Source organism: Cydia splendana, chromosome Z, assembly GCF_910591565.1.
Source record: "Cydia splendana chromosome Z, ilCydSple1.2, whole genome shotgun sequence".
Taxonomy (NCBI): Eukaryota; Metazoa; Arthropoda; class Insecta; order Lepidoptera; family Tortricidae; genus Cydia; species Cydia splendana.
In genome coordinates, this window is record NC_085987.1 from 11,974,994 (window position 1) to 11,998,047 (window position 23,054).

Genomic DNA, 23,054 nt, shown 5'->3' on the forward strand with positions numbered 1-23,054 from the left:
TGGGTCACTAATTAGTCTCTGGTTGATTTTCACTTAAATCGCAGCGACGGGAACCGAAATATGAATTATTTTAATCGGAGCGCGGGTCGAACGCGGCCATTAGTTTTAACGGCAGGTGAAGAGCTTTTATCCTCGCTAGGTGGCGCGGTTGTGTCGCGCCGGAAGGGCTTTTGAGATAAATGCAGTTGCCAGTTCAAATATCTAGCTACTACACGAAAATATATTCTTTCCTAATTGTGTTGCTTTGTATGTAAGAAAAATACCTATTTAAATATGCATAGAAAGTAATTAATACTAATCTGTTCCTCTACGGAACAATGTATATTCATTTACATACTCTATTTTTTCGTTATTTACTGTTATTTGTTCGTTGGTTACCGTTTGTTGGGAATTCGTCATGATTTTGGTTTTGGTTAGATTCATTGTCAGGCCGGCCTTAACACTTTCATCGGATAGTTGCTGCAACATTAGTTCCAGAGTTCCTGCGTCCCCTGAGAACAAAATCAAATCATCCGCGAAGCGTAGATGGTTGAGATTTTCGCCATTTATATTGAGGCCGTTTTTCGTCCAGTTTAGACTCCTGAAGATCATCTCCAGCACTGCTGAAAATAATTTAGGTGATATAGGATCTCCTTGACGTACACCTCTTTTAATAGGAAATTCGTTACCCGTAAATTCAAGTTTAACTTGTGCTGTGCTCGCTGTATATACGTTTTTTATTATTCGTATGTATTTTTCTTGCACCCCTTGTCTTTTTAGAGCGTCCCATATATACTCATGTTCCAATGTATCGAACGCTTTGTTAAAGTCAACAAACCCTATGTAATATGTTTTACTATATTCTCTATATTTGTGCAGAATTTGCCTTAGAGTGTGTATATGATCTATAGTTGAGAATTTGCTTCGGAAACCAGCTTGTTCCTTAGGTTGGTTTTCGTCTAGTGTAAGTGAAAATATTTTATAAATATTGGACATTAAACTGATCGGTCTGTAGTTTCCTACATCACCCTTGACTCCCTTCTTATGCAGCAATATGATTGTCGATTTAGTCCAGTCTTCCAGAATGGTTTCCGTTTCGAGGATTTCATTGAACAAATCTGTAAGTCTTGGTACTTGGTACTGGTAACGTAGTTTTTAGTAGTTCATTTGTGACTAAATCGGATCCAGGTGCCTTATCTAGTTTTTGTGTTTCAATAGATTTTATTGTTTCTTCCTTTAGAATTGGTTTAATCTCCTCTTTATTTAATGAGTCATATTCCTTTATTACCTGTTCCCCTTTTCGACTTTGGTATAAATTTTGGTAGTATTCCGTAGCAATTCCTAGTATTTCTGGTCTTTTGCTGGTCTTTCCCCTATCTTTATTTTTCATATTTGGAATCCAGTCCTTTTTGTAATTCATTTCTTTTAGCGCCTTCTTTATTCCTCCTGTTTTTTCTATATGTTTTCTTAATGTTGTTAACCTTTTTGTTTTCCGTTCTTTTCTAAGTTGTTCGCTAATCTTTTTGCTTATTTCTGCTATCTTCTGGCCATTAATATTATTCTTTTTTCCTTGTTGTATTAGTTCTCTCCGTTCTTGTAATAATTGCTTACTTTTAAATGATAGTCGCTGGCTTACTAGTCATGTTTACTTTTTAGTTTCTGTTTTTAATTGATTGATCAATCTGATGTATTTTTCTTAGGTCGATAAACATTCATTTTCCACGCCTTGCAAGCCTATTTCGAGGTTGTGCAGAAGTAAATCGGTGCTACCGGTGCATTCGATGGCTTTCATACTATTGTGAAATTGTCTTGCTCTTTTAGCATGGGTCCCTGACAGTTTTGCTCTCACCATTCTATGATCAGAGTTAAAATTAAAATTGTTTATAATAGACAAATCTTTAAAAACTTTTACCTTATTTGACATAATATAGTCGATCTCGTTTTTATACCGGCCATTAGGAGAGATCCATGTCCATTTCTTCGATGTTTTTTTTTTGTAAAAACTGTTTAGGATGCTTAATTTATTTTCAATAGCAAAGGACACTAGTCTTGAGCCGTTTTTACTTCTATTGTACATACATATATATATATATATATTCAGGGACAGGAACCGGTTACCTTAACCGGGGTTTTTCATAGGGTTATTTTAGAGGTGTTTATAAAAACCCCTACCATAACGGTAACCGCTTAATAAGGTAACACTTTGATTCGGTAACCGTATCAGATCGAGTTAACCTCTGTTACCGGTAACCGAAATAAAAACCCAGTCTATTCAGTTACCTCATTATGAGGTTTTTGACCAGTTCAAACGATTGTAATCTTTACGCACACTTAAATTCAACTTATTATTGAATAACCGAGGTTGGCATGGGCGGTCTATGAAGCCTCCAGCACAAAGTTTTTTTGCCTTTCCTTTGTTTATCTTTATACCTACTTGTGTGGTGTGTTCTTATTATATTATTATATTATAACTAAAATAATTAAAATAAATAAATAAAATAAATTAAATAAATTAAATAAATTGAATAAATTAAATAAATTAAATAAATTAAATAAATTAAATAAAGTAAATAAATTAAATAAATTAAATAAATTAAATAAATGAAATAAATTAAATAAATTAAATAAATTAAATAAATTAAATAAATTAAATAAATTAAATAAATTAAATAAATTAGATAAATTAGATAAATTAGATAAATTAGATAAATTAGATAAATTAAATAAATTAGATAAATTAAATAAATTAGATAAATTAGATAAATTAAATAAATTAACCAAATTAAATAAATCAACCAAATTAAATAAATTAACCAAATAAAATAAATAAAATAAATAAAATAAATAAAATAAATAAAATAAATAAAATAAATAAAATAAATAAAATAAATAAAATAAATAAAATAAATAAAATAAATAAAATAAATAAAATAAATAAAATAAATAAAATAAATAAAATAAATAAAATAAATAAAATAAATAAAATAAATAAAATAAATAAAATAAATAAAATAAATAAAATAAATAAAATAAATAAAATAAATAAAATAAATAAAATAAATAAAATAAATAAAATAAATAAAATAAATAAAATAAATAAAATAAATAAAATAAATAAAATAAATAAAATAAATAAAATAAATAAAATAAATAAAATAAATAAAATAAATAAAATAAATAAAATAAATAAAATAAATAAAATAAATAAAATAAATAAAATAAATAAAATAAATAAAATAAATAAAATAAATAAAATAAATAAAATAAATAAAATAAATAAAATAAATAAAATAAATAAAATAAATAAAATAAATAAAATAAATAAAATAAATAAAATAAATAAAATAAATAAAATAAATAAAATAAATAAAATAAATAAAATAAATAAAATAAATAAAATAAATAAAATAAATAAAATAAATAAAATAAATAAAATAAATAAAATAAATAAAATAAATAAAATAAATAAAATAAATAAAATAAATAAAATAAATAAAATAAATAAAATAAATAAAATAAATAAAATAAATAAAATAAATAAAATAAATAAAATAAATAAAATAAATAAAATAAATAAAATAAATAAAATAAATAAAATAAATAAAATAAATAAAATAAATAAAATAAATAAAATAAATAAAATAAATAAAATAAATAAAATAAATAAAATAAATAAAATAAATAAAATAAATAAAATAAATAAAATAAATAAAATAAATAAAATAAATAAAATAAATAAAATAAATAAAATAAATAAAATAAATAAAATAAATAAAATAAATAAAATAAATAAAATAAATAAAATAAATAAAATAAATAAAATAAATAAAATAAATAAAATAAATAAAATAAATAAAATAAATAAAATAAATAAAATAAAATATTTAAATTAAATTAATTAAATTAATTAAACAAATTAAATAAATGAAATAAATTAATTAAATTAAATTAATTAAATAAATTCAAAAAAATAAATAAATTCAACAAATTCAATAAATTAAATCAATTAAATAAATAAATTAAATTAAATAAATTTAATAAGTAAAATCAATAAAATCAACAAAATATAAATAAAGTAAATAAAATAAACAAATTTTTTAGTATTTTTTTTAGTTCTGACGGCACATCACTGAAACTACTTTAATGTAGCAAACCAGTAAGCAACCGATAATAAAGGTTACCATAACTGAATGAAAACCTGTTAAAAACCCTTAACAAAAACCCTATCGCGATGGGGTTTTGAGATTAACTCGGTTAAAGGTTAGGGTTACCGTTTCAATAAGGTTACCATTACAATCAGGTAACAGTATGATAGGGTTACCGAATGATACGGTAACCGAATCGATTGGGTTACCGAATTGATAGGATTAAGCGTAAAGAGGGGTTTTCCGGTCCTTGTATATATTTCTATTTTACCGAAATATATATACATATAAATAAATAAACAAGAATTGCTCGTTTAAAGGTATTAGATTAGATAAAATAAACGCGGGCAAAAACTTGAGTTTTATACTGCGGGCGTGACCTTCACTTTTTCGCTTCCTTTCCACGGGCCATATTGGACGGCTTCGCTGCCCGAAACTAACCCCGGCTGTAGTTTGGGGAACCATCTTAACAATGTGCTAGTTTACACATAGCTGAGCTGAGCAACTCATTACTTACAAATTTGGAGACCACACCACATAGATATATAGGATAGAACTCCTAGAATTAAGTGGTGCAGTCGCGGAACTGAATTATTTGAAGGAAGGCTTGAGAAATCGGAACACTAATGAAAAATCATTGGGATATCTTAAAATCTTTAAAGCAACGATTATTTTCGAAAATATTCACTTTATCTGAAAATGTTTGCTATAGACCCCTATTCATTTTAAAAGACCTATCCAACGACACCCCACACTGTGGGATAGAAGCGACAAAAAAAGTACACCCCCATTTCACGTCTAGGGGAGGGATTAACCTATTAAAAGGATTTTTATTTTATTTTATTGCACGGATTTATTTATTGATTTAGAATATATATCCATGTCAAATTGCAGCTTTCTAGCACTAATGACCACGGAGCAAACCCTCGGAGAGACAGACAGACATGACGAAACTATAAGGGTTTACTTGACTACGAAACCCTAAAAAGTCCAATTGGATTGCTAAAATGACGATCGGTATCAGTAGGTATCAAGAGTCATCATCATCGTCATCAGGCTATAGTAGTCCACTGCTGGACATAGCCCTCCCCTAAAGGGCGCCATAGCGCCCTGTCTTCAGCTACCAAGAGTAGGTATCAAGAGTGCTCGATATAAAACGTAAAGGTAATAGTTTATTAAAGTTTATTAAGATGATAAGTCTTTCGTCAGACAGAAATGAAACGAAACTTCGCTCGACAGAGATGAAGAGGGTGAGAAGGACCAAATTTTACAAAATCCGAACCGAGTTCGAAAGGAACAGCTTTAATGTGTGTGGCAGCATTCACAAAAAGACTACACGGTACGAATATCACGTTCGCAGGGGCAATGATCGTATACCTAAATCACATTAAATATCAACATCAGAAAACAACCCAAAATTATGGAAAAACCGTCAAAGGAATCTCCAGCAGACTCTTCTAACAGAGAAGAATATTTAGCTGAAAAATACTCGGTTTGATGACCCCAAATGCACAGTTACTCGTAACAGACAGAAAAAAGTAAGCAATATCTGTGCAAAACTAAATGACTTGCTACATGTAGTTTACTACAGATTACAGATCATTTACAAGAATGCAACTAAAGGTGATGAAGGCAAATACTAAGGCTAAATATAACTTTTAAAATTTTGATTTTATTATTACCTAGAAGTTTTAAATAAATGATGGATTCTAAGGGCTACATCAGCTACGTGATAATTACTGTAGGTCAAATGATAAGGTCTTATTTTATTATGCTCTTAACCAATTTGCGTAGATATCTTAAGGCAAAAGGAAAGTACTGGATTTCGCTGCGAATGTACATTTAGAATTTTAGAATTCGTAGAGATTAAAATTTGTTATTCCGTAGATATGAACAACCACATTTTAGTGGTGTCCATGGGCAGGGCATTTTCGTGTTATTGACCTTGTGGCGTGCTTCGGTAGGTGAGTGTGGCGCCAATGTGGTGCGGGGCGATCCACTTACGTTCCTCGAGGTCCGCCGACACCTGCGCGCGGACCGCTCGTTGGCCACTCTGCACAAAAAATACATTCCTTACCGTATCTTTTTTATAATACCTATGTAGAAATTTAAGGTACATATTTTTTTTACGATGAACTTACGAATTTACGATGAACATAAAAGTAAAGCATTGCATGGCGTGGTGTTTGGTATCAGAACGAGGCTTGGTTAAGTTTCACACTCAAAATGAGGTCGTGAAGAAAATACCTACTTAACTAACAAAATTTATTGAAAGTTATTGTTCCGTTAGCTTAGAGACAAATTAGGCAAGTCCGGATTCTCCCAAGATTTTTAGCATATACTTACTTGTAGGCTTTTATACTACACTTTTGTATTATATACCTAGGACTTTTGTGAAACACCATGTATGTGTATTACAAAGACATACATTTGGCATTAAACTTGCCAAACTTGGTTACATTTTCCCCATGTTATTACAAAAATCGAGAGTCTAATATTATAAGCGAGTTGGCTTAGAAGTGTACGGTATTTATTTTGCATGGGACGCTACGTAAACTTAATCTAAGTCGGTAGGTATTACAAAAAAGAATCGTGTTCATGAATTCGCTTTGCCACCTTTTTATTTTTCTTATCTCACATTTAATATTACAAATACAAAATCGCATACTAGGTTGGAACACGAGCGGGTTGCTTGGCAGAAAATCAATTTCCGTTATTTTAAATTAAGAAAAGGGTTTTATTTTATTTCTACGGATAGTAAAAAAATATTTTTTTCAAAGAAATAAAGACTTGTTTGTTAGTATGTAGAACTAAGGAACAAAACAATACCAGAGCATGGTTGAAAAAAAAGCTGTTGATTTATTAATACCTGGTGGGGTATTTGAGGAAGCTGTCGTTTCTTGGGGCTGGTGGTGGGCGTGGCGGTGGCGGAGCGCGACTGGAACCGCGGCGCGTACGCGTGCGTCGGGAGGCGCGTCGCCTCTCGCTCCTCGCACACTGCAACACAAGTTCCGTCAGCACTCGGCCGCTCCGGCTCAGCCGAGACCACTCTTTCACTAATCACTTTAGTAGTTAGCAGTAAAAGATCATGCAATAGATCATGATGAAGGTTCGTTACATCGGTGCGATGTGCGCACGATTATTATCGTAATTCCGTGTGCACAACGCAATCTAAAAAGTAGATACAGTTAGCGTGCTCGTAGTCAAGTACGGGACGAGGGCAGTGGAAGATGCGTGAAAACAAAAATAAAGAGGAACAGAGCGAGGAAGTCGATAGTAAGTGGTAGTAAAGTGATGATGAGCGGAGGCGGCGACGCGGTTGTCCCGGCGGTAGTGTTCCGTGCGGGGTGGGCCCGCGTATGAGTGAGGCGTGGGCACCTGGGACACCTGGGCCACCTGTGTAGCGCCACGAGCCGTCGCGGTCTGCCGGCGGGGACAGCGAGCGCCGCGGCGACTTGCTGCGCGCGCGCGCCGGCCGCCCCCCCGCCCCCGCCCCCGCCGCCGCCGACTGCGACCGCCCCGTGCTGTAGCCGCCGCTCTGTGTACAACCAACATATCAACTACTTGCCGGGTTTTACCAAAACTGGTATCATAGGGAAAAAAACTCAGATCATATTCTGTGATATGTTTAGCTTCCCTCTCCGTTATCTTACTACTTTTGAACCGGGCTGTTTTATGATATCTAATCTATAATACCTTTAAACGGGAATTCTTGTATATTTATTTATGTATATATATTTCGGGGATCTCGGAAACGGCTCTAACGATTTCGATGAAATTTGCTATATGGGGGTTTTCGGGGGCGATAAATCGATCTAGCTCTAGCTAGCTCTTATCTCTGGGAAAACGCGCATTTTTGAGTTATTGTGTTTTCCGAGAAAAGCTCTGTCTCCCAGGTATTATTTATTACCTATAACTGTTCAAATTAGGCACATGAAATCCTAATCTAGTTCATATACGAGTATACAGTGTGGAAAGATATGTCGGGCCCTGGAGGGTAGCTACCTTAAATCCTTAAGCTGGCTCATTTTACTTAAAGGAGACATTCCTTTATTTTTAAAAAGAAACAAAACTGCATTTAAAGATTTTTCTTTTTTTCTTCAATTTGGCTTGTCTAAAAAAATCTTGAGTACTAAATATTAGATTTTATGGATATTTTGTACGACAGACGAGTCTAGACCTAATGTTTCTTGGAGAAATGTTATCATTAACATTAACTGTATCGACTAGTAGAATAAAATTGCGAGTGTTTATTTTTTTGAATTTTTAGTCGGTTCGAGTCCCGGGCGAGGCAAGCGAGTTTTAGAAAATCTTTGAATGCAGTTTTGTTTCTTTTTAAAAATAAAGGAAATTCTCCTTTAAGTAAAATGAACCAGCTTAAGGATTTAAGGTAGTTTCCCTCCAGGGCCCGACTTATCTTTCCACACTGTATAGGTACTCTCATTAGCGTGGACACAAGACGTGATTAATATTTATGCAAAAGAAAAATATTAAGACTGCTATAAGTATTGACCAAAAGTCCATTATTAGAGATTATATGTGTGCAGTCTAAGCCCGTGCTTCTGTCTGACAAATCTGACAGCTAATGTAGATGGCGCTATACGGTTCCGTACATTATGCGGTAACTCTAGTTGGCATAAATTAACGTTAGACAATTTAGTTGCGACAAAACGGAAGAAAGCTCTCAGAGCCATCTTCGGCTGCCATAGTCGGGGGCACGATTTTTTCTTTGACCTTACACATTTTATACAATACATGAATCTTTTTGGTATTCACATCTATGAATTCAGAAAATGATCTTATGAGCTTATGACTCTAAAGGGGCCTACTGATTAACAGTCCGCCGGACGGTATCGGCCTGTCGGTTAGAACAAAATTTTGAGAGTTCCGAACAACTGACAGGCCGATACCGTCCGGCGGACTGTTAATCAGTGAGCCCCTTTAGGGCCACTTGCACCATCCCACTAAGGCGGGGTAAACCTGGAGTTACCATGGTTACCAGTACAATTTGACACTTGGTTAACGCTTTAACCGGTTAACCCCGGGTTAGTGGGATGGTGCAAGTGGCTCTAAGTGGAAATGTCAATTTACGATTACGATTATAAAATGAACATGCAACTTGGATAAGGCGTAATCGGATTTTAACATGATGCCACAATAACACCCCACCTCCGACAATAACACCCCACCTCGGCCGCGCGACGTGCTGTTGAGTTTGGTGTATAGCAATAGTTATCAGATGTTTAAAATCTGAATAGGTATGCTTCGCTGTGAGAAGTGGATAGTAAATAAGACAAAGGGCTGAATTCAACTTGTTTCCTGATACCTTTTCCCGTGGTCACTTTATGTCCATTTATAAGAAAAGTAGCGATATAAAACTATTATATTCTTTTAATTTGCTTGGTCTGAGTTGCATCATTTGGTAGCAAAGCGAGGAAATTACTCATAAGTCATAGAAAGTTGGAATGTTAGACAACTTATAGCAAATATCAGAACCCCCAGATTCATTAATAAACAGTTTTATATTTTTGTCTTATTGGCGCTGTTGCTTATTATCAAGAAACATTGTCGAATTATGACATGAACACGCATTTTTATTAAAAAAATAGGTAGATCTTTGTTTTTAAAATGCGGCTTAAGATGCGTTCAGATCTGGCGAATAAACTGCGAGTACGCTCGCATGTCTGCTGTAGATCGCGGGCATTGCATGAGTTGCGCAATCTGAAGCAGTGTGCACTCACGGTGCAGTCTGGACGCACCTGAAGTGTGCATACTGAATGGACGCTCAAGCGGGGCAACCAGCGGAGGGTACAGTGCGGCGTCTATGTTAAAAAAATTCAAACATGTGAACGGTTTCCGTAAGCCAACGCGCCGCTGGACGCCCGCGACGGAGTACCTACACTTAGCCCCCATTCGCACAAGAGCTTTTTCAACGCGCGTTAAAAAAGCGCTTGAATCTGTCCGCACTCTAAATTCGATTTAACGACCAAGGCTTAAAGTGGCAAATCCAACAACGCTTGATAAAAAGCGCTACCGCTGTCGTGTGAATAAATACTCATGTAGGTATCCATTTGTGTCATTCAAACGCTTTTTTAACGCGCGTTGTAAAAGCGCCCGTGGGAATGGGGGCTTAGCAAGCATGCGACTCACTCTGTCCCTGGTCATGCCGGCGGCGCGCACGCGCCCGGCGGGCGACATGTCGCGACGGCTGCAGCGCGCGCCATCCGTCTCCATGCGCTGTCACCAACAAAACAACTAAAACTCTACTGGTGGTACCTACTACTGGCGAGGCGCCCATATGAGTCATGGCGTCTTAGGTACGCCTCCAATTCTACCGACTTGCTTGTACAGCATCTGATTATAACTAAGCGTTTATACTAAGCGCCCACGTTTGGGAATAGCAAATTACTGATACCATCAATATAAGACCGAATGAAATGTCCCAAATTAGCTGTATTCAGATACATCGGGTGTTAAAAGGATAGCGGACGACCGCTTCTCCATTCTCAAACGGAGTCCCCATTTTCCTCCCAGGACCAGGACACTTAAATATTGTAACTAACCATAATAGTTATGGCTCTTCGTTTGACTCTTTTTAGATTATTTGTTTACTATAAAAGTTAGGAGCGGAAAACAAATATCATACAAACTTTTAAAAGCTTCTAATGCCTCTATAATTTAAAAATCAAGTAAATTCAAACGAAGGGGTAATGCTATGGTTAATATAACATCAAACCGCATAATAATATTTTCCATAATGTTACTTTTACTGTATCGAAAAATATGTTAAGCCTTGAAGTGGGCTCGATGGACGCCTTGCCACTGCTATTCAGCTAATACAGAGCCGGATCAACAATAAGTCACAATAATTTTTGGGCAACTAACTGGAATTTGGATAAAAGTTGGGTTGTTTGTTATTCAGAAACATTAAATGTGTCGACGCATAACAAACTACGTCATAACAAAATACGTCAAATTAAGTCTTTAATTTGAAGTATGTACTTACTTTAGCTGGTTTGTTAGTGCACACCGTTGTATGGGGACCTTGCACTTTGAGACTATGCGCTGAAACTTGGCACAGTTGGTTCTTAGCTGGTCTTGACCAGATACAGACCGGGTGACATCGAGGAGCACCTCTCATTTGGTGGGGGGGAGAGGGGGGGGGGGGAGTTCGACGCTGCCGCGCTTCACTTGGAGCAACATTTCTCTGAAACTATACCTATTAGGGCATGTGATATATCATTTTCGGATAAATTAAGGATGAGGAATCTATTTTTAGATCAAAAACAATGCATTTTCTAACAAAAAAAAGCATAAAGTAGCAAATAGTAAAATACGTATTTTTGTTTTTTTTTATAATAACCAATATTTTTTTAAAGTGTTGCAGGAATCTGAAATCAAAAAATATAGTCGTAAAGCTACACTTATTACGTTTAAAAAAAATATAGTTAATTTTACAATTCTGTTGATAAATGGGAAATAAAAAATAATATTAAGCGTGGGTCAGAGTGATCTCATATGAAGGTTTCAGAGAAATGTTGCTCCAAGTGAAGCGCGGCAGCGTCGAACTCCCCCGCTCCCCCCCACTAAATGAGAGGTGGCTCTCGACGGCTCCCGGTCTGTATCTGCTCATGACCAGCTAAGAATCAACTGTGCCAAGTTTCAGCGCATAGTCACAAAATGCAAGGTGTCGTGCACTAACAAACCAGCTACTTTGGTAGGTACATTTGACAATGGTCACGTTGTCATATCGGCACTGCTTTGAAAAAATCTCGTATTTCACACTGCTACTCAAAGTTGAAAGGCACTCTTTCTCAATTGACGACCGGTCTGGCCTAGTGGGTAGTGACCCTGCCTATGAAGCCGATGGTCCCGGGTTCGAATCCTGGTAAGGGCATTTATTTGTATGATGATACAGATATTTGTTCCTGAGTCATGGTTGTTTTCTATGTATTTAAGTATTTATATATTATATATATCGTTGTCTGAGTACCCACAACACAAGCCTTCTTGAGCTTACTGTGGGGCTAAGTCAATTTGTGTAAAAATGTCCTATAATATTTATTTATTTACTCTGTATGCATCCTATACCTATGTATACCACAGTTTTCTTTTGATTGACAGAACAACATACGACTAAATTTTTTCAAAGTAGTGCCGAATTAAAAATACGTTCGTAATCAATAATCATTCATAATGTGTAAGTACCTATACCTACTATACATAGGTATAAGTACGTCATGTTATACTTGTGCTACTCGATTTGTCTAATACCCGATGATCTTCAAATTTTGTGCCGAATTTTAAATTATATTCTTGTAGCTTATTCCGGCCAGATTCCGTTTCTTGAAAGCTTGCAACCTTGCATCTTGTATTAGAGTAACCTGAAGTTATGTTTTATTAATTGTCATTTCCATTTGTATTATGACTAATATGACAGAAGGGAGTTTGGTATGGACATCCCACCTCACATTTACCTTGTACTTAGACTAATGCATCATTATGAAATAAATAGGTTTGCTTAATATTTCTCTTTTAGGACCAGTCGTTTTACCAAGCGGGAAAGGTAAAAATAATGTGCTACTGTACAACAATTATACATATAGCCGTAGACGTCCGGGCCAATACTGCTGTTCCAAAAGATCTGCGTTAAATTGTAAAGCTAAAGTGAAATTACACGAAATTAAATGCATTATACTTGAAGCGGACGAAATTCATTATCATGATCCGCCAAATATTAAATATGGAGAATACATAGCTTTTAAGTCAAGTTACATGAGCTAAATTGTGTGTAAGATTTTAATTATTTTAAAAAGTTATATTATGAGTTACAAGCTTTCCTATAACGGGCTCCAGGTTTACTTAAATACATGAAATGCTAGTCTGAATGATTTGTGATTTTATAAAAGTCGTGGTGGTCCTATTGTTTTGGGGTTGCTAGGTATTATAAAGAATGTAGAGATGTTGCTGCAAGCTATGATAAAATTAGCGAAAACTTAGCGCGACGAACGTAGGTAAACACTATCCCTATCTATATATACTTTTTAAACGCGTATTTATTGATTCTATTTTGTTTGTTATGTCACGCTAAGCAGTCGCAAAGTATAATTGAAACATGCTAAATACTGATAAGTTGATAACAGATTGAATATGCGAATATCAAAAAAAGTGAAAGGAAGTATTACGTCTTAGTTATATATCTACAGGTACGTACGTAATTTATAGTTTGTCGAATCGAAAAAAAAGTCGTATTACTACTACGAAAACGTTACTATCAAATGGAGACACGCGCGGGGTCTACGGAGCTTTTTCACTTTGTAGCGGAAAAGTGCTACAGGCAACGTAGAAGTGTATATTCGACTTGATTTTTTATATTTATTTGCAAGCAGTGCATCTCCCGCGCTACTAACGGAAGAACTAGATTTGTTGCAATTAGTGTCATTTGTCAACACCAAATAAAGTTAAAATTTTCAAAGAACGACTGAAGCACTACCACCAGTTTTAACATTGACATATTCACTCACGTTTAAGTAACTTACTTTCTATGCATCTCGCTCGTACTCGCATATTAGTGCAAGCGAGATGTATAGAAAGTAATTTACGTAGACGCGAGTTAATCTGTCAATGTCAAAACTGGTGGTAGCCGTACTGGTATGCCTCCAAGTTTTGTCTGTTTTACCCAGTGTTTTACCGCACTTCGGCGAAAACGTGTGGTCCGTAGCAGCAAAATGAAGAATATATTTTTCACCACACCAGCTCGTTAAGGTCCTCTTTACATGTATTTCAAAAACGGATGAGATAGTTGCGTTTTATCCACAAGAGTGGCAGAGTAATCTGTTGCAAATTTTGAGTGTTGATTTTGATTAAAAAAAATTATAATAACGTTTATTTTAATTTGATTTGTAATATTTCACAGTTAGTATTTTCCTCGTATTGGTGTAGTGAATAATGTTACGTTTCACTCGGGAGCAAAGTTGATTTAACACTCGTTCCGTCGAACCCTCGCATCGCTTAAGACTCCTCATTTCGATGCGATGCTTCTGCGATAAGTGGAGATGACTAACCTCGTGGGGCGGCGGAGGGCTGGAGCTGGAGGCGAGGCTGGAGAGCGAGTGGTGGCGGCGCAGGTCGCACTCGCTCGGCGTGTCGGAGTCCGACAGCCGCGACGTCGACGTCGACGGCGGCGACAAGTGCTCGCCATCAGCTTCCTCTTCACGGTAGCGCTGCATCACCGCATTTTATTAAGTACATCATATTTTCCCTTACACTAGTTAGTATGAAATTACTTGGTAAGCTTACTTTGCGATCGTATACAATTCATTTCTATTTGTGACAGTTCCTAATAAAATCCTAGATAATTAAAAATAAAAATATTTATACTCGTACCTACACAACATTTTTACTTTGTATGAAGAGTTTGGGTGTATTTTTTAGATTTGACCGTATTTTTGGTAGTATGCAAGTACATAAGTAGTAGGTATCGACTCTTAGGTTTCCATGTAAAATGAACAACTATGCTACAACAGTTAAATTGTAAATGTCAATGTATAAGTTGTACGGGATCCAACTGATGCCACTACCGGCAATGCTGAGCACGTTCGTAGCATTAGGTATATCGCTGCGCTGCGGTGTGATGCGGCCTCTGTTTGCTAAGTATTTACATATGTTTGCATACCTAATTACAGTCAAATACGTTGAAATACCTACAATGCGACATTAATACCATGTCCAAAAATTTTTTTTTTGTATACGAAACCTAGTAGTTCAGTATTGTACGTTTTAACATTAATTTTTATTATGTATGTTACTAACATATATATAGGTTATGCCTGAAATAAATGATTATTTAATTTAATTAGGGGTAGTTATTCTGGAAAATCACTAAGTACCTACAAACTAATAATATCCATCATATGATTTTGGAAACTGTAGGTAGGTAATTGTCAGTTTTTTCGGAAAAGGGACTTCTTTCCGTCATGGTGTTTTAATTTTTATCGTGTTTCGACTACAGCGTCAATAGTAACAGATGAAATAACGCACTAAAATCATCTGCAACCCTCGAATACTCCAAATATAATATTACCAAAAATTCCATTCCCATCAAATTCCAGGGTCTAACCGTTCTAGATATACACAGATACATCTTTTTTGTAAGATATTTAGATACTTTTGTTTGACGCAGTCAGATACGCTAGTTTGAACTTAATACCAAATAAATCAATATTATTAGCAAACTTACGCTAAAACTGGAGTTTTCTTCATGTGGCTTCAAAGGGTACCAGCAGGGCTCGTTGTTCATCACGACCGCGTCCAGGTCCAGGAGCGCTTCACCCAGGAAATCGTTTGGGCCATAACGGTTCAGATCCCAAACTGTTACCTACGTAAAAGTATTCTTATAATTTTCTTTTTGGTGGCGTTTGCGTTAGAGAAAGCTACTACTGTGACATATAAGACATATTTGTGATGTGTAGATAAGTTTCAGTTGAAAAAGGTCCCACTGACACGAGATACGGAATATGATTATTTTTGTTAATCAAAATCAAAGAAACGAAGTGTAAGTAACGTATACCTCCAATATCCGTTTCTTTATATCGGTGATACGTATGCCGCAGTACACGAAGGTCTGGTTCCACTTTGGTTCCAGAGTGTTGGCCAGAGTCTTAGTCCGTCGCTTGCTCTTCTCGCTCTTGTCGGGCAACAGGAAGATCTTCGCGTACGGGCAGCGCGTAGTGCCGTCCGGCCGGGGGCACAGCCCGCTGGCCGACACTACTGTTAACACCAGCTGCAGGGCGCTGATGTCGAAGTATACTTTCAACTGGACGGAAACAGACACTCAATTGAACGTGGGATATTTGCACGTGATTTTCTCAAACATGCTTTCCTCATAATCCTTGAAGTTGCTTTTTAATTCGAAAATAGTTTAATTTACTAATAAAAATAATACTATTACAAAATCCTAAAAGAAAATAGTCACATAAAACCCATTTTTCGGGATTAGGTACATAGTAGTTGTTATTTTGGCAATTGCTAATAAAATGAAATAACAACAAAACTACTCCTACTACGAGTAAGTATCCAACCAAGCAAACCGCTCGATAACCAACATATTTAGTACGTTGCGTTTAATAGGTTTTTCATATTTACTACCTATAAAAAGGTTTAAAAAGGTGGCAAAATCTACAAAACTGTATTGTTCATAAAATCGCGAAAACATTATTTATTTATAATTCTGTCTTGCGTTTCAGTATAGGTACCTAATCAAAGAAAAAATGAAGGTATACAATATGATGACCAAATGGTTACTCCGATATAATGTCTATTACCATTACTTGAGACAAAAACTTTGGTGAAATGAGTAAACGGCGTATTCGACCTTTTGCGAGTGTATACCATGCATCTGCATCAATAATGTGCTAATTATTAAGTATTAAAAAGGATACCTGTATCCGTCCGGCGACGTGCGCGCTGTGGTGGTGGCGTGGGCGGCGGCGCGCGTGCACGTCGGGCGAGCCGGGCGATGTCACCAGCACGCTGGGGTTCTCGCAGCCGCCCATCACCTCCGTGTACACTTCTGCACGGTACAACAATCTCGCTAGAACAAAGTCTCGCTACAACCAACTTAATTAAGCAGCCCGTGCCCGACCCTATATTGCCCTTCGTAACCACTTCTGCCTCGGCCATGAAAAAACGCTGTAAGTACTTATTGGTAAAAATATTTACTAAAGCCCCTATTGCATGTAAGTGACGTGTTCGAATAGTAACTCCATTTATGAAATTAATGCATACCAAAACGAAAAGAGTTTTGTGTATTTTTTACAAATAAGTAATTCCAAGAGAAAAAATTTAAACACTCTAAGGCCTAAATAAATATAACCGAAAATCACACATTACAGTTGACGTTGAGTTGAAGAGGTGATAAGGAGAATGATTTATAATTTCAGAGTAAGTTATTATATTTAAATATTGCTTATGTTTATGCGTTTTTGCAAACTGTACACAACTACACGCAAGAAGGGCTTGTAGGTTTTTTCTTATGCTTCGCGTTAAAAAAATCAGTTTTTTAAGGTAATGGCCTGTGTAGGTATGTGACAGTGGTACTTCAAGCCTAGCGGCTATGGCACACATTAGTTAATTTGCCAGTGAACTGATAGCCAATAGTATACAAATATGATATCTATAAAATTCACGTTTTTATCACGTCAAGCGCGATCACTGCTTCTAGTTGCTTCATAATAATCATAATGAAAGAGTTTGTTATGAACTCATTACGTTAAAAACATATTTTGATCTTGAAATATGTTTCCTTGCAGGACTAATATAGATACAGTACTATGGGTTATAAATTACTTATAATGGTTATATGATTATTAGTGGTGCCCGAATAATAATTATTATTAGTCTAGTAAACTATTGCAAGCGTTATGAATGAGGGGTGGTGACTTGCATTAAATAAGGGTCGGTTGGTTTTGTTTTATATGATTCACTCTGATATATTTATTTACTATGACAAAATGCTCTTGTTAAATTCCAGTTTCTGACCTCAAAGCCCACCGGGTCATTGTCAAATACGCTTGAAAAACCATGAAATTTTCGGATCTTTTATTATTTTGACAATGCGGGAATATGTGTGCCGAGCACTCTTTTATTACTTTGGCAATGCGGGAATATGTGCGCCGGGTACTCTTTTATTATTTTGACAATGCGGTAATATAAAAATGTATGTATATGTAGAATATTTAATCAGCTTTCATTTGATACTACACATAACTATGTATCTGAAAAAGTGCATTGTTTTGTAACAAGGCGGCAGGCATTTGGAGACATCCTTACTCAGGAAATAGGGTACCGTAAAACGGGGTCAACAGAAATCGCGGGGTGAATAGAGAAATTTTGAACTTTTTCTTTCAAGTCTCTCTAATATTGGATTTTTTGGAATGCGTATAATTATAGTAGACTGTTTATTCTCTAAATTGATACCAAAAGAACTTAATCAAACTGCCTAAAAGTTAGATTTTTTTGACTCTAAAATAAGGTCTCGCCGAGGTAAGAAATTAAGCCTGCCTGAACTTTGTTCTAGCGGTAAATGTTTTGACATTAACTAAGTAAAAGTTAGCTAACCTGGTAATATGGTATCTGTAGTACCTAAATAAGAAATATTATCACAAATTTTCTCGATGAAGAAGCATTTTTTTTGCAAAAAACTAATAACAAGCTATTTTACGTGATAAAGGGGTCAGTGGACACGCATATGGGGTGAATAGTTACGCCATAGGGGGTGATTAGATACAACAAAGGGGTGTAAAGACACGCCTTGGGGGTTAAGACACGAAAAAATAATTTTGTGTGAAATAGCTGTTTAACAGATATATATACCATTTGCCAATAGAGTATCAGCATAATAATGACCAAATTTGATGCCTATAACAACTAAAACTTAATATTTCTATTCACCCCTTTCTTGTGTCTATCGACCCCGTTTTAAGTTTCTTTGATTTTCTCTGAATTGGGTAGGTAAAAATTTATTTCACAAATGCAAAATTGAAGAACTAACCAAGACTCAAAAAATGATATCAAAATTTTTACTTTTATCATTTGGATTATTGGCGAAAATCGTCCTTGAAGTTGAAAATCGTGTCTTTTCACCCAGTTTTACCAGTCTGTTCGAGATCCCGAAAACGGTGAAAAATAAAGATACTACTCCTAAAAATACGTGTGATACCTCATTAGATTCGTCATGATGTCTAGAAAAATGTATTCGAAGCGTGTATTAGCACACAAAAAATATCAAAAGTTATAAACAAAAAAGGGGGGGAAAAGTAGTTATTTTTTATTTCCCCAATATCTTAAAAAGTATTCATATTTAAGAAACCAAAATTAATATTATAAAAGAGGACGATATTTCCAATCAAACATTCCATACTTGCAGAACTGTATCTCCATTATTTATACTTTTTATTCAACGCTGAACACAGCCCTCCGCGCCTCATTTTCGAGAATCGCGCGCGACGTGAAAAACGATTACGTAACATTAAACATAATTTTAAAGGTATTAAATATTAATTGAAAAAAAAAATGTGGTGTATTTAAAACATGTCATCACATGTAATACTTGTAGAAATTTATCTTAAAGTTATTTTTTCAACAAGTTAGGCAATTGTTAATGAACTAAATTTTCTCGATATTCCTTCTTTATTGAAAACAAAAAAAAAAAATTATAAATAACTATAGTAAAATTTTCTCGCTATCTAGAACTCTTCTCATATACATGCTTAATAAGATCACATTATAAAAGATTTCATAAAGTTAATACTTTGCTTAAAATAAGTTTTAGAATAACATAGGAAATTGACGAAAAACGAAAAATCAAGGTAAAATTGTAAAATATAAAACAATATTATAACCAAACTATTATTTTTTTCAGAACTTTTATAACGTGATCTTATTAAACATGTATACGAGAAAGGCTCTAGAAAGCGACAAAATTATATGATAGTTATTTATACATTTTTTATCGTTTTCAATAAAGAAGGAAGTTTCAGAAAATTTTGCTAATTAACAATTGCCTAACTTGTTGAAAAAATAATTTTAAGATTAATTTCTACAAGTATTACATTTGTTGACATGTTTTAAATACACGATATATTTTTTTCATTTATGAATGAATATTTAATACCTTTAAAATTATATTTAATGTTACGTAATCGCTTTTTCACGCCGCGCGCTTTTCCCGAAAATGAGGCGCGGAGGGCTGTGTTCAGCGTTGAATAAAAAGCATAAATAATGGAGATACAGTTCTGCAAGTATGGAATGTTTGATTGGAAATATCCTCCTCTTTTATAATATTAATTTTGGTTTCTTAAATATTAATTGTTTTTGAGATATTGGGGAAATAAAAAATATCTACTTTTTTCCCCCTTTTTTTGTTTATAACTTTTGATATTTTCGGTGTGCTAATACACGCTCCGAATACTATTTTCTAAACATCATGACGAATCTAATGAGGTATCACACGTATTTTTAGGAGTAGTATCTCTATTTTTCACCGTTTTCAGGATCTCGAACAGACTATACGGTATTTGGAATTTTTTAATGAATGGTATCAATCGATCAGGTTTGTTTTGAGGATCAAATGTCTGTATGGGACCCATTGTCATAAAGCATTACAAAAGTCACAAATGATGGTCAAAGTCTGGCACCCACACATTACCTACTAACGAAACGCTTCTAACAAAATGGCAATAAATACATCGTGACATCACCATGTAACTTTTGAGGCCGTTTTGATGTATGGAAAACAAGGAAATTGCGATTTTATCGATGAAATATTGCGTTTATGTATATTGTTGTTATACAATATTTTTTCAAATAAAATGTAAGGAATCCAATCTATTATTTTTTTCCTATTTGGAAGTTGAAAAAAAATATTTTTTTAAACTTTGAGGTCTTGTCATTTTTTTATTATTCCCATATATTTTTTAAGTTTCCAATTTATTGTGATAGATTGCTCATTTTCTATCTATTTAACTAAATTTAGTTATACAATTCAACATTTGTCAACAACCCTCTTGTCTTTTTAGAGGCTTAAACCTGTTTTAGAGGCTTAGTACCATGCTTAATAAAATATTTAAAGTCGGTTCTGGTTACCAGGTCTGGATTATGTTTTTTCTTAGGTACATCATAATTATAATTATTACTGATAATATCTGGGAAACCGAGCTTTGTTCGGAAAACATATAAAAACCCAAAAATGCGCGAAAATTTCATGATGTTTCAAGTATTGGACAATGCATGACCCAATGGTTCTTCGAGTTGAATCAAACTAGAGCATTTTTTTTCACTATTAGGTAATATATACAAAAATAAACAGCGAATCCTTATTTAATGCAAGGCGGAATGTAGCAATTAAATAGGCTTTAGGTACCAGTGAAGTCATTGTACAGTCACCATCAATAGTAACGGATGAAACTAAGCGTCGAAAGCATAGACATATATTGGTCGAAAGTATCTAATAGCTTCTCTAATAGCTTTACAAAAAGGGATGAGCAGATATATTTCTAGTTGTAAAATTCACTACTATTGATGCTGCCTGTATCAACCCAAGATACATTTTTAAGAATATATGTAAAAGTTGCAGTACCTTTGTGTGTCCTCCACTGAGGGGCTGGGGGGCGCGCGGCGGGCAGCGGGCGCGCCACGAGCAGCTCCACGTGTGAGTCGTGCTTGCTATCCGCCACCACCGCCGCCACTTCCTCCGCGCTGCGGTTCTGCAGCGGCACTCCGTTCCATTGCAGCACCTCGTCGCCTGGTGATCGAGTCCAGGTAAGTATACGTATTGTTTCATATGACCTTTTTATGCAGGGATGCAATATGGCCCATGATAAAAAATTCACAAGCATGATGCAATTTTTATCTACCTGTCCTCAGTTGGCCCTCCAAGTCGGCGATGGAGCCCTTCTTGACTTTCTCGACGATGGCGCCGCGTGTGCCATCGGACAGCAGCTTGCCCCCTACGACCTTAAGGCCCAAGATGGCGGCGGAGGAGTGCCCGCTGCCTTCCACGACACTCTTGCGTAACACCATGTGTCCGACCATGCGCGAACCATCGGTCGACACCTGCCAGCTCAGCGGGAACTGCCATAGGTAATGCACAAAGGCATTATAATAAAACCCTCTAATCACGAGGTAATATTCATTTTTATTGTTGATATATTTTATATTAATAGACATTGAACTACTAGAGCCGTGCTCACAAAAGAACTCTGAAGTTACACGCAAAGAACATACATTTTATTCAGAAATAGAAATAATATATTTAAATTGTTTAGTAAGTTTTAACTTGAAATAAGCCCGATATTTAGTCTCGCGAGCGGGCGGGCTTAGAGCAGAAACTAATAATAATAAAATGAATAAATTAGCAACACAATGAGTGGGCACGTGCAGTGTATAACATCTAGGTGCACATTTAATTTGTAACGTGCATGCGTGGCAATGCAACCGTGCTACAGCCAAACATAAACGAAAAACAATCACTCACGAATCTTGCGCTCACAAGAATATACCCTACTGCCATTTAGTTATCGTATCCAAAAAGTATTAACTATATCACAGGTGACTAATACATATATAACAACCTTTCTATCCATAGCATGACTTAAATGATTTGAGCGAAGAAGGCAAAATCAAGGTTACTATTTTACAACGACGCTAGACGCTATTTAACTAAATTGTACCTTACGGGTAAATCATAAAAAAGCAACATAATGTTGCAAACTCTGGGTGGACTGAATCAGGCGCGAACGGCACTGTTGTTAAACAAAATGTGAAGCGGCTATGGGAAATGAATCAATATGGATTCACAAAGTACCTTAGGGCAGTCGCCCCTGTTCGAGTCTTCGCTGGAGGTGAAGGTGCTAGAGGTATCGATGCCCGAGTCTTTAGTAGCGGAGTCCTGGCTGGTCTGGCGCTCAGACTCCCAGCGCAGCGAGGCCCAGTCGTGGGGTGCGCCAGACGCGTCGCGACCGCCCCTCGGGAATGTCGCAGCGCCCTCGTGTCCGTCGAAGCGGACTGTTTTTTTTCTCCTCTCGGTAAAGCGTCGGTTGTCAGAGGAGTCTTCCCACAGATAGGCACTCTTATAAACAGCTCGGTCTGGGCGCGGGCCCTCGCCGAGCGCGAGCGGACGCAGGTAGGCGCCCTCGCCGTCGTCGCGTGCGCGCCAGCGGCAGTCCGTGACGGAGTCGAAGCTGCGTCCACCGGCGGGCGCAGGTCGCAAATCGAACATACCGCGCGCCTCCGCTTCGTATGTGCTTGCAGCATGATTAGTCAAATTGTAATAATTGTTGGCTACTACGCTGGCGCTGCGCAGATGTGGGTGCCGTAGCGTCGCGCACGCCTCTAGTTGTCCTAAGGATAACATCGTATAAATAGCAAAGG

General features: G+C 35.7%; 1 protein-coding gene across 14 annotated transcripts in view; it reads right to left on the reverse strand.

Moving 5' to 3' along the window:
* Positions 1-23,054, reverse strand: part of LOC134804502 (regulating synaptic membrane exocytosis protein 2) — a 55,152-nt gene that overhangs the window by 21,742 nt on the left and 10,356 nt on the right. For 5 of the 14 annotated variants that reach the window (XM_063777562.1, XM_063777557.1, XM_063777556.1 and 2 more), the window contains exons 4-14: positions 22,489-23,024; positions 21,539-21,755; positions 21,262-21,426; positions 16,565-16,716; positions 15,694-15,939; positions 15,364-15,501; positions 14,189-14,347; positions 10,275-10,361; positions 7,503-7,662; positions 6,994-7,121; positions 6,069-6,177 (exon numbers count right to left, since the gene is read on the reverse strand). In XM_063777562.1, the coding sequence (XP_063633632.1) occupies positions 6,069-6,177; positions 6,994-7,121; positions 7,503-7,662; positions 10,275-10,361; positions 14,189-14,347; positions 15,364-15,501; positions 15,694-15,939; positions 16,565-16,716; positions 21,262-21,426; positions 21,539-21,755; positions 22,489-23,024 (2,097 nt within the window). The remainder of the gene's footprint in view (positions 1-6,068; positions 6,178-6,993; positions 7,122-7,502; positions 7,663-10,274; positions 10,362-14,188; positions 14,348-15,363; positions 15,502-15,693; positions 15,940-16,564; positions 16,717-21,261; positions 21,427-21,538; positions 21,756-22,488; positions 23,025-23,054) is intronic. The other 9 variants (XM_063777564.1, XM_063777563.1, XM_063777552.1 and 6 more) reach the window with 6 other exon arrangements.